The sequence below is a fragment of the Leptonotus elevatus genome, chromosome 7, assembly GCF_054856555.1.
Source record: "Leptonotus elevatus isolate MCC_2025b chromosome 7, RoL_Lele_1.0, whole genome shotgun sequence".
NCBI classification, from domain to species: domain Eukaryota; kingdom Metazoa; phylum Chordata; class Actinopteri; order Syngnathiformes; family Syngnathidae; genus Leptonotus; species Leptonotus elevatus.
In genome coordinates, this window is record NC_141245.1 from 10,838,388 (window position 1) to 10,850,677 (window position 12,290).

A 12,290-nucleotide genomic window follows, 5' to 3' on the forward strand; every position below is an offset into this window, starting at 1 on the left:
GGATGCCGCTCACTTTCATCCTTTTATATGAAACCATGGCTTCTTCATTATAATTTTTTTGCCTTACATCTGAGATTACTGCTTTCCGCTTTAGCCTTGTCATTCAACCTCCTTCGCTCATGCATACTGAGAATGAGTCTCACTCTCACACACAAGCACAAACTTTGTCTCTATGGGCCATATGTTGACCCGTGGTGGACATGAATGCGGCCATCTGCCTGCCTTTCCTATGCCCCACAGGGCAAGAGTGTGGGAGAATGTCTATCAGATACAATGCAACACACACACACGCACACAAACACAGGCCTTTAACCCCTTTACAGCCACTAATCACTCCCAGACATCCCTCATGTTAAAAGTGACAAGATAATAGTGCTCGAATAAGTCTGGATGAAAGTCATTTATAGCAGGCCGGCTGCTATCAATAAACTGCTATCTGCCTTTATTTTGATTTTAGGACATTTTTATTGCATAGTCATAGTTAACAGTTCCTGTTAAGATAAGTCTTCTTGAAAACGTTACATTATATTCCAAGCTTATTTTTCTATTTGTGTTTAGCGGAACAACAAAGTCAAGCTAAGTATTGTTAAGTGTCTTGAGCAAGGCATCAAGTACTTCCCACCCCCAACATTTCTCGCCTCCATGCCCAGTTCTGCATATGTGCACTGTATGAACATGCATGAAGAAGAAACAAGTACATCCGTGTGGAAAAAAAATCGCCTAGGGAGATAAAGTCCAAAAAAACAGATAATAATTAAAGCACTGTTGTGCTAATGAAGCCAATAGGTCCCAATAGCCCCATAAACTGCTGAGGTTACAAGTGAGGGGGCCATGCCTGAAGGAAAGGAATAAAGAAAGGGAAGACGAAGGGGGTGGGGGGTTGGACTGTCTTGATGGCGAGTTAAGAGAGAAAGGAAATGGGTGGGAGACCAAGCTCTGTAAGATTAAACTCTCAAACAAAAGACTTCTTATCTCCGCATGAGATCTCCATGGCAGCATGCTGCTGTCACACAGGCTCCAGCAGGCCTTGGGGAGTGTTCGTTTCTTCTATTCATTTTTGCAAAACTTTCCGCATGTGAACAGAGTTGTCACATAGACTTAAACATAATCACTGTTGAACAACAACAGCTATATAAAAATGCATTCAGACCATAAATGTATCCGCCTGGACATCTTGCAGTTGTAAATGATACTGTACATTTGCTGTAAACAAAGCAATTCTACTAAGGTCAGCTTGGTTGTAACTTCTCAAGTACTCTTATGATGAAACACGAGTTGAACAAGATCTCAAATAAAATGTGGACTTGAGCTCATCTTTGAGTGACACTTTCAGTTTTATATTGTATAACTGCACTGAATCAAATAGTTCACCTAAATAATACAAACAGCCCTCAGCATGATGCAGTCCCGTTTTGTTACATTACTGACCACAAACGAGCCTTAACATATTAAATACATCTGACAGTGTTAATAAAAACGCAGCATCAGCGTCATCACTTTTGATGTACAGTACATCCATCGTAATGTGTCCAGTTCGATTGTGTATTTGGTCACTGTCAGGGTCGTTTGTACTACAGCTCAAACAATGTAGCGTTGAAGCATCAATAAAGTGCTCAAGTTCTGTCATGTTCACCCACTTGTTTATTCATGCTGCTGTCGTTCTGGGGACTATATTTAAAGATTTTTAGGAAGAATTTTATATATTCAGCTACTTTTTTTTTTTTTTTTTAACAACACTTATCTTTTCTTTCTTTTACGCCTCACAGGTGGGCAGGAGCCTATCCCAGCTGACTTTGGGGAACATCCAGGACTGATTACCAGTCAAATTCAGTAAATTACTTTAAACCCCCCCCCCCCAGTTTAAAATCAGGTCAGTGAGACTTTTTTAACAACTTTATTCAAAAACAAAATGAAAAAAAACCCCATCAAATATATTAAACTTGATACAAGCATTAACAACTGAAAGTCCTCTATAAATAGGTTAAAATAAATTAAACAAATTAATTTACTAAAGCGTATCACCTACAACACTAAACAGGCCTCAAATTGTGTTGATGAAAAAGGCCCTTTTAAATAGCGCAGCAAGATGTGATCATCTAACTACATTTTACACACAAAAAGAAGCTGGCAACATCTCTAAAAGGTTTAGTTTTAGTTTGTAGCTTAAGTGATGAAAAAAAAAAAGCTACACACTCTCACAATACACAAAGCCATAACAGTGAGAATCAACACTGGATGAGAGGAATCAAAACATCAGTGAACGAGTCACACAAGAACAAACAAAAACATTTGGGAATGCTTGTGATCAATATTTCAAGCCAAAAGTCTTGCTTCTTCCACTTTTTTTGTCCTAACTGTAAGCAACTAGTATGATGTCATCTAGTTAACTGATTAAGTCCTTCCAACTGTTTAAATAAGTTACAACTGCCGGCAAATAAACAAAAGCAAAAATAAATGTATCACTTATGTCAGTTTATATATATATATATATATATATATATATATAAACTGACATTTGGGCTTGTTTTACCCGTAATCAACTAAATGGAGGAGCAACACTTTTGACTTGTAAAGACAAAAAAAAAAAAGATTCACTCCAACACACCTTTCTGGAACAAACTCGCAAACTGTCCAACATGACCTGCAACACTACAGGTACTTTCAAGTTGTTTAAAAACACAACAACGAACTTTAAAGCCTCTGATCTGAGGCCAGTGACCGCACCATAACCTCAAACTGCACAGTTAGGCGGAAAGAGCAGCTTATAAAACAATACAGTACAGTGCTTCTTAAACATTAGGCCACACGGTGGTCCTGATTGCGCCATATTTAACATTCAACTACAAAACGGAAGGTTTTTGGCTTTGATGCACATACAAGAATCTCAGTGGGACTTGGAGAACTTTTGTCCCATCTCCCTTAGCCATGTTTTTTGTAATCCTTAGGAAGACCCTTCTGCAATATGGAACTTAACGTAGCATTTATATGGAAATCAGGAGAGAATTTGGGTATGGGTGAGCCCCTGTGTGCATGTACTGTGATACAGCCTAAAGGCAAATCCCAGCAGTGTCCTCAGGAACTGAGAGCTGACTGAATACGGCGAGGCGTTTTCCATCATTGGCGCCGCCGCAGGACTCCAACCCATTCAGCGAGCTGGGCGAGCTGCTCCCATCGTGATCCTGATCTGAAAGCGAAGTGTAGGACAGGGATCTTGCACCGAGCGACCGGGAAAAGAACGCAGACGCGGCAGGGCTCTGCCTCAGGGATGGAGATGCTGATGGAGACAAACCAGAAGGGGAGCAGCCAGAGTCTGGGGAGGGCAGGAAGGGAGAGCGTGGAACTGCAGCAGCGGGGGGTTGGTACTGGGGGGCAGGGGAGGCCTCGAAGGTACTAGAGTCCATCTCCAAGAAGACGTTAGAGAGGAGATCGGTGATATCGGCACAAGGAGGAGAGACAGAGGGTGCTCGTGAGAAAGAGGCAGGGGGAGGATGAGGAGGTGGGACTTGCTGGGGAGCAGAGGGGAATCCTGCAAAGCTGACTGACTGCCTGATGAGCGGGATTCTGTGGGGGCGCGTGGAGGGAAGAGACAAGGGTGCAAAGCTCGAAGAGGAAGAGGTGCGGGACAAGTAATCATTTTCCTCCTCATTGTTGTGGACAAAGTGGCAGCGGATCCCGTAGGGACAGAAGCCGATGGTGTGGAAGGTGCGGCACGGTTCCGTTTTGTACTTGGGATGCCTGCTGAGGTCCCGCAGCTCATCGGGTCCATGGGCAAACTGGCACTTGCCACCATACTTGCACGTGCCGTTCTCTGTGAAGGAACGACACAGTTCTGTCTTGTAGCGGGTCGAAGTGGAGGAAGTGGCAGAGGTGGAAGAAGTCATAGTGGGGCTGACGCTTTTTTGAAAGTCCTTCATGTCTAAATCAGGCCAGTCGAGACTTGCTGTGGCACTGCAGGTCTCCACCATGCTGACTGAGCGCTGAGACAGGAAGCGTTGCTTTCGCAACTGGCCAGTATTGGGAAGAAGGGAAGCCATGTGGCTCTCTGGTCGCTGCCCCCAAATAGTGGAGGATAGATAGACATTGTCTGGAGGACTGGTGCTGAGAGACAAGGATGTGTCACAGCTACGTTGACGTCCAATGTAGCCTGGTGTCTTCATTGCTAAGCTGATGGATGACGGCTGACTGTTCTGCCCTCTTAGATCAAGATTCAGGAGTTGCTGCACAAATAAAGGACAATAAAGCAAAATTACCCAACTGCCAAGAGAGAGAGAGACAAAAAAAATCAGGAACTCCAGAAAACAAAGCCAATTCCCATATACCAGTTCATGTACGTTTCATTCAAAGTGCACTTCGAGCAGCCTGTGGCACAAAAATATTTTCTCCCCCCTGGATGGATTTGCATACAACTGACCAGCAAATTTCTCAAACAAGCCATATATCACTTTTTTTTGTTTGTATCTCAAAATTTAAAAAGATGCTAAACTAGTAGGGATTTGCATTTTGTCAAAGTGGAAGTAAACCTCAAACATTTATTGACAATAATCTGTTATATGTGACCTCACTAGTCTAAACATGCTATTCTGATTAATATTACATTTGTGGAATATGAGTTATGAAGCAATATCCATCTGTTTTTGTGATGACATCAATGTTGCTTAGGACTCAGGCAACGACCAATCACAGCTCACCTGTTTTCTGAAGCAGCACTGTGATTGGTTGTTACCAGAGACCTGAGCAACTTTTATGTCATCTTCAGTCAACAGCAAGTGGCAAAATGGCCACCCCCTGAGATGGATAAAAACGGCCGGATTTTGCTGCTTAACTAACGCCATATTAACCAGGATGCCATATTTAGACAAGTGGGGCTGCATAGAATATAGTATTGTCCATTTGGGGGGGGGGGGGGGGGTGACTTACCCTTTAAGACTGGAAAGAAGACAAATAGTAATTAATAAATTTTCACCGAAAAAGTTAAGAAGTCCCTTATAGTAGTGTTTCTTGACCTTTATTTTACGCTACACAAAAAGTCTGACGGCCCACCATCAAACAAGTCACAAAATGTTCATTACAGATAACTTTAATACCATCTAATGGCATTAAATATAATTTTGCCTATTAATACGCATAACTCACAGACAGTTAAACAAGGCTGCATTATTTGAAGTAAATAATTTTCATAGTAATGCAATGTAATTTGATCATTTTTGGCAACACACTGATTGATGGGAATCAAAAACTAGTGCCTCGTAACCACGTGATCAACTGTTTAGCATCTTGAGTGTGAACCGTTTTCAAATGACTAGTTCCGACATATTGACGTTGTTTATCGCACGTTTGCAGATGATGCGCACAGGTCCAAACTATTTTTCATTTGAATTCAGCATACGACCAGCACTTAATAAGCCCGTAAATATGACACGTTAGTTTCATTCCTGGCTAACTTTGACGCCGTGCAATAGTTACACTCTCATCATTGAAGGCTACAACTTGACAATGAAAAGTTACGACGAAAAAGACGACAAACTTGGAATATTAGCAAAGTTGTGGCGGAGCACGAAGCTGCGGCCAAAATGGCCATCTTGTGCACAAGTTTCCTCTTTTCGTTGATTGTTTTGTTTTACCTTGCACATCATCTCGTCCAGACCAGCCAACTGGTCGAGGTGGTAAGACGGCATGATGCTTGCTGTGCTCTCAGTGTGCTCCAGTCCACTCCCGCAGCGATGGACGCGGCGCAGTGTGTGGCATGAGTCGATCAGAAGTTTCTGGTAAGTGAGTGGAGGGCTAAACAAGCTCAAGACGCCGACCACGTGTGGGTTTAAAACCGGACACGACTGTTGCACTTGCAGGCCACTCCCACGCCGCCCATTCGCGACCCAGCTGCAGCCAGCCCAAAAGTTGTTTTCACCACGTCTGGCAGCCCCCAAAGGCTCCTTTGGAAGTTAACTCATTATGAATAAAATACGGACTTTTCTTTCTTTTAAAGCCGTTAGAGTATAGCACTGACGCTAACGTCACATGTCAAACAGGCAAGGAAAACACCCGGCAATTGTATCGCTCTCTCTAAGCTTCAGTTGACGTGAAAAGTTTGTTATGATTAACTGCTTAATTATATTTTACATTTTGTATTTAACTGACCTTTAACCTTCACTGCCAATATTTGAAACCATTTACTTATACTATTGACTTTGTCAATTTAGGCTATAGTTAGCCTACTTTTGACACAGGAAGTCAGCCAAACACTGATTGATTGATTGATTGATTTAGTCTCATAAGACAGAAATTATAGGGACAGCAGCAATAGGAACGTAAACCAAGGAGCATTAATGACAATGGCAGCAAATTGGGAGAAGTAAGATATTCCCCATCCAAAGCTTTACGCAAGACAATTGCTTGATGTTGTAGACTACAAGAACAATGTGTGGCAAATGCTTTTGCATCGTGCCATCTTAAAAACGACCTCATGGCATTTACATATTTTTGTAACTTTAGTTCACAACATTAGAGGAGCCACGTGAAAATGTTTTCAAGTGGAGCCAATGCTAACTAGCTCTTAACGTAACATGTAGTGTATGGAAATATATAAAGCCAATAATAAAAATACTCCACATGTATGTTTAATTGTCAAATTAAAAAATTTGCAAGTCTTTATTTGTCGTAGGGTCACTTTTTTTTTAAATTGACAGATGGTTAGCATTTTCTGATAATCTTGGTTACAGACCTACCTTTGTTCTACAGATTTTTACATGACAGCTCAGACTCTTGCAACACATTAAAACAGCTTTGGTCTTTGCTAAAATGTTTGTGTGTGTGTGTGTGTGTGTGGGGGTGTGTGTGTGTGTGTGTGTGTGTGTGTGTGTGTGTGTGTGTGTGTGTGTGTGTGTGTGTGTGTGTGTGTGTGTGTGTGTAATGATTATTACAACAAACACTATTCTTAACTGAGATAATATTTTAATGTTAAAATATTATCATTTTCCATTAATTTTCAAATTAACACATTTAACCACTTCACCATCCCGAGTGGTCTCTTTATGACAGGTGCTCTGATAAATTTGCTAAGCACTGTATGTTTAAATGTCTGCTTTAAACTGTAACACTTCACATAATGTCTGACAAACACTGTTTTCTTCTCATGAGCAGTAATAATATGTTTATACTTTCTAGGGTAAATGCATGGAGACTATGTGCATTTAAATTGCTTGAAAATGCGAATCTGGGAGCCCAATGCTCAGGCAGATAACAGAGAGACAGAAACATATGGATTGAAGTGACGACTTGGAGACAGCCTATCCCTATGACACAGACTGGGAGGGGCGAGATCTTTGATTTCAAAGGTAAATGTAGATGCGTGAAACATTCCACTGCAGATATGAGCCAATCCAGTATCACAGTTGACTGGGCTTGCAAGACTGCGTGTCTCTTATCACATACTCACCAGCATGCATCATGGATGTCAAAACAAAAATAAACAAAGCCAAAGGATATCCCAAACACAGAATTTACACTGACCTGAAAAATCCCAAATCCTTTTGGAGCCCAAAACTGGAGCATCACTGACAAAATACTGACCATGTCTTCCTGGTAAGCACAAAGTCATGCACAACATTATTTACCGCCATACGCAGAAAGTCTGAGCACACTTTAAACTGGATCAGTGCTCGAAGTCTGCAGTGAAAAATTAGTTCAGTGAAGACAAAGAGTTGATTTTAGTCTAGTAGAATAACATGTGTGTATGTTTGTGTATTTCCTATTAGTGCATGCTTTTGTATTTCACGTGAGGATCACCTCCCCAACACACACGCGCGCGCACAATTGTAATGATGTAATTGTTCAAAGTTCACCCGAGGCGGTCTGACCAGCCAAGACACCAGGTGAAACTAGGGCCTCTAAGTAAGCTTGTTCTACAGTTACTCTTCCAAAGTTGAAATGTGAGTAAATGTAGACTGTTTACAATATTGCGTACACCTGAAGTATGTATTCAGATCAAAAATCTGCTTTTACAAAGAAAGCAAACTATTTCGCCCCACTCAAAATGCGCAAGGATTGATAACGCTCAATGACAGAGCAGCTGCTGTAGATGATTGTTTTCCTCCATACATGGGAAAAGCCACAAGGCCACACGTTTATTATACTTGCTGCAGTGGTGTAGAACTGCACTGCCTCAAGCTGAAATGTGTTTCTAATATTTCACTCCCCTCATAGTGAGTAATTATAGGGGAATTGAAATAGTAGCTCTTAATATGCTGTAGTGCAGTTCTACTCTAACGCAAATGACAATTACGATAAGAAACATTGTTGAATGGATACCGTCCTTACAAATAACTGAGCATTGCCATTAGACTTTGTGATTATGTTTTCGGTTAGCATTACTGTGTAAAAAAAATCATCATGCATCATATTTTCCAAATTATGGCTTGAGAGATTAGATTCTAGTGAGCATGTGTCATTCGGATGTGTTCACACCTTCAGAGGTCCAATTTTTGAGACCTGTGTGGCAAGCGGTAACATCGGCTAATTATGTTAGGCAACAACGCGCTGCTGTAATTAGTCCAGAGTCTAAAGACATTTTCTCTGCATTTAGCCTCAGATTAAGACCAGCACTGTTAGCAAGCAATTATCAAGAAGTCAACAACATTAAGTGCCTTGAGGCAAGCGGTCCCTCTGCTGATGTGGTTAGGTAAACAAGTGTTATCTGCAAACAAGCGATTTGGTTGGCAAGTTGAGTTTAATTCTATAAACAAATCTCTTTGGGCTATTTTGGGATTACTGCGTTTATAGGAGGGATCTGAAGGAAAGAGGGGGAGGGGGATAAAGTAGGAGAAATCCTGAAAGGGAGTTTTTCTTCTTGTTGAGTCCAGCTGGGCGAGAGTACCTTTGGTGAACAATGAGCTGCAGAACCAAATAACAAACTAATGGCCCGCCTTCCACCACACTACCTCGACACACACGCACACACACACGCATATAGTGGACCTAACACACATGAGTGAATGGGAGGAAAGAGGGCTTGTTTGGAGGAGTGGATTTGGGGGAAAGAGTCGTGGAATGGAGGGTTTATAGAGGAAGCATGAAAGAGAGGAATACAATTAAGGGAGAGCATCATTGAGAATTTTGCAGTAGATATTGAATGAATCAGGCAGATTTGTCTGCTTTGTCTAACTCGTTTTCCCACCGTGAAATGATTAACCAGGTCGTATGTAAGGCATTCGCCTATTCAACATCTGCTTGGTGTGAGAAAAGATCAGAGGAGACATTGCAAGTGTGATGTCGATGAAACTTTGGCAGCTGGGTGCCTCATTTTTACACCATGTTTGTAGAAATGATGGAGGAATATTCCTAATATTAAACTGCAGCATTCCCAGGAGAAAATAAACACTTTCAAAAGCTGCGTTGGGGATCAACAACACAAATTGAGGATGACAAAACATTGCCAATTGATGTATAACGGAGTCAGAAATGCTTCTCTTTCTTGAGCTGCACACGGCCAAATAATTCTTTTGTGTGGAAGTGAAGTCATTCCTCTACAGGCCCACAAAGGATTCTTGAGATAAGCGGCTACTATTACCAATGACATAATAAGGAGGGTGGGATGGGGGGGGTCTGGTGGGCATGTGTTGGGATGGGGTGGGGCGGGGTCAGTAGACCTGATGAACATCTGCTCCTTTTTTCCCTTTCCCTTTCTCCAACCCCCTTCCTTTCAATAATGAACCTCCAATGTGCGAATGTTCCTACTTTCAAAGAGTCTTTGGGTTGGAGGGGCTATTTTATGCGATGCCATTTTGAACTGAAAACACACACATAAAAAAAAAAAGTATCATCAACATGACAACATTTTGATTCCTGAAAATCCAAACATGGTCAATTTGCTCATTTTATGCTTTAAATAATTATTTTTAACTAATAGTGTCAGTACTAAAAGAGTTTTGGTATTGTAGTATTTTGCCTATACTGCAATGATGTTCAATTAATTCACACTTTTTTTTATACTACAGTTAGATGAGATCATGTTGAAATGAGAGTTTTTCTTTCTTTGCACTATAGAAGCTAAGCGTACAGATGACATCATTATACAAATACGCTCTTGTGTAAATCGTCTCAAAATCGTCGAAATAATTTTATTTATTTATTGCACTGCTGATATCTTCTACAGTCACGTTCTTTACTGTATATTTATTTTAGACCCATTCATTCACTGACAGGGTATTGAAAACTCTTTTGGATGACACTTGGGAGGGAAAGCAGCACACATCCACCAAGAATAGCCCTGACATGCATTTGACAGTATTTTCTGTCATTGGAATGGAGATGGTTTTGACAACTTTTTGTCTGTAGAGTACATCAGCCAACAAGGTTAAAAAAACAAAACAGTGACACACATATCATGTGAATTAGCCTACTCGTTGTGGCAACTCTTAACTGACGGGGACTAACCCGTGAGTCAAACTACAACAACGTTGTCTGTACAGTACATGAAACATTTTGAAAACCTACTTGTTTTTATTTTACGTGTCTTTCTCATGGAAATATATCGACAGTTTCAACAACTTTTCAAAGTTCTATTTGATAAATGCACAGTGCTCCCATTAGAAGCATGGCAAATTTATTAACACAACATGTATGACTCCCTCTTGTTTTTGTTCAGGCATGCACAAAACCCAACGTGCACACCCACAAACGCCGCACAGTGGGGTTCTACTCACAGGGCAAAGTTCACAACCTAACCTTTAACCTCTGACATCATTTCTCCTTCCCCTTCTCTGCTCTTCACTGTTATTTTCTCCTGTGGGTTCAGTTTGAAGGTGAGAGTAGAGGAGAGCAAGGGAAAAGTTACAAGAAGCTTTAAAACCAAGATAACAGTAACAACATGTCCACAGGAGGCTGACATAGAAAAAGGAAGCAACATTTTGGAGAGGATTATGTGTGTCTGTGTGTCAAATCATTAATTTGTTTGGGTGGATAGTCGCAAAGCAGGAGTCTGCATTGTAGTGAGCATCAGACCTCCAGGCTCCAACAACAGATGCATGTGAAACACACAATAATGCCAAATGTAAAAGTTAGCCGTGCTGTATTCATCTGCATGGCCTTTTTCATGCTTTGCTTCTCAAGTAAGCCCAAAACAATTTTAGAGTACCAGTTAAAATTACAGGCACGTGTGACCCTGCACCATCAGTGACTCTATAACAGCAGCAACGAAAACAGCAACAATATTAATAATAATAATGACAGCACACCCTGAACTGGACACCAGAGGGTTCAAATAAAAACAAACAACGATACACACTCATATCCTACAGATAACCTGAGAGTGTTAACATACTGTGCATGTATTTGGAATGTGGGAGGAATTGAAGGTGTTTTTTCTACATTTGCCAATACAGTATATTGCCAGTCTACCGTATGTAGAAGATTACACGAGAGTATTGTAGTGCCCTCTGCTGGAACATGAAGACAATGCACACATTTAGGTTTATTTATTTATTTATTACTATTATCATTTTATTTAACACCACATTAACGTGGTATTATCTGGTCGCCCATGACTAGTGTAAATTGTCATTTCATCATGACACTGTCCTTCAGTAAGTTTATTTTTTTCTCTCAGTCTCATCTTATAAACAAACTGATAATTTGAAAAAATAAAGACGGTAAATGAACTTAGCAATTAAAGAGAATTCACGTGATTGGCAATTACATGATTAAGGGAAGACTTATAGTACTTGGGTGAAAAAAATAATAAGTCATCTCTCTGTCTGAACAGACAAAGAGTAACTTTATTTTTTTGTTTTAAACGGACGACAGGGGGGGCTATTGCACCATTTCTACAAGCATTTTCATTTGATTAGATGAAAGCGTGGTTTTGGTTAGTGTAGCTATTCATGTCTGCTCATATGAATACGAAGCACATTAAAACAGTGCCTGCTGTGAGATGAATAGAAGGGAGTCAGACTTTTTTGGACGTTTTCCAAACAACTTACACAAGCTTCGTCCTTGGAAGTGAGCCACACAACTTGTGTTTGTTGAGCAACCTGTCCTGGAGATTCTTCTCAACCCAAAACAAAACAAACAGACAAATCTTTGTTTTGATAACAGGCAGATACCACTGTAGGTTTCTGTCTACATAATGAATGGCCATGTTACGGAACCAGGCAGATAACACGCCCAGGAAATAATAAATAATATGCACATATAACTATCACAATCTTCATCCAACGCTCCTGTATTACTTATTGCTTTTAATCAGCATCGGGACAAAAACAGATTTATGTTTTGCAATTAAATAGAACATTGACTCC

General features: G+C 40.7%; 1 protein-coding gene across 1 annotated transcript; it reads right to left on the bottom strand.

Moving 5' to 3' along the window:
- Positions 1-1,878: 1,878 nt before the first annotated feature.
- Positions 1,879-5,819, bottom strand: LOC147170833 (uncharacterized). The gene is made up of 2 exons (XM_086080662.1): positions 5,622-5,819; positions 1,879-4,217 (listed from the first exon to the last, which is right to left on the bottom strand). The coding sequence occupies exons 1-2, from the start codon at positions 5,673-5,675 to the stop codon at positions 3,048-3,050; spliced, it is 1,224 nt and encodes a 407-aa protein (XP_085936788.1). The 5' UTR covers positions 5,676-5,819; the 3' UTR covers positions 1,879-3,047.
- Positions 5,820-12,290: the final 6,471 nt, after the last annotated feature.

What these genes read in the sequence shown, in the direction of transcription:
- LOC147170833 (XM_086080662.1), bottom strand. Translation starts at nt 5,675, where the DNA reads ATGCCGTCTTACCACCTCGACCAGTTGGCTGGTCTGGACGAGATGATG. An exon ending in TGGACGAGATGATGTGCAAG is followed by an intron (nt 4,218 to 5,621) that starts GTAAAACAAAAC and finishes TTATTTGTGCAG; the next exon opens with CAACTCCTGAATCTTGATCT.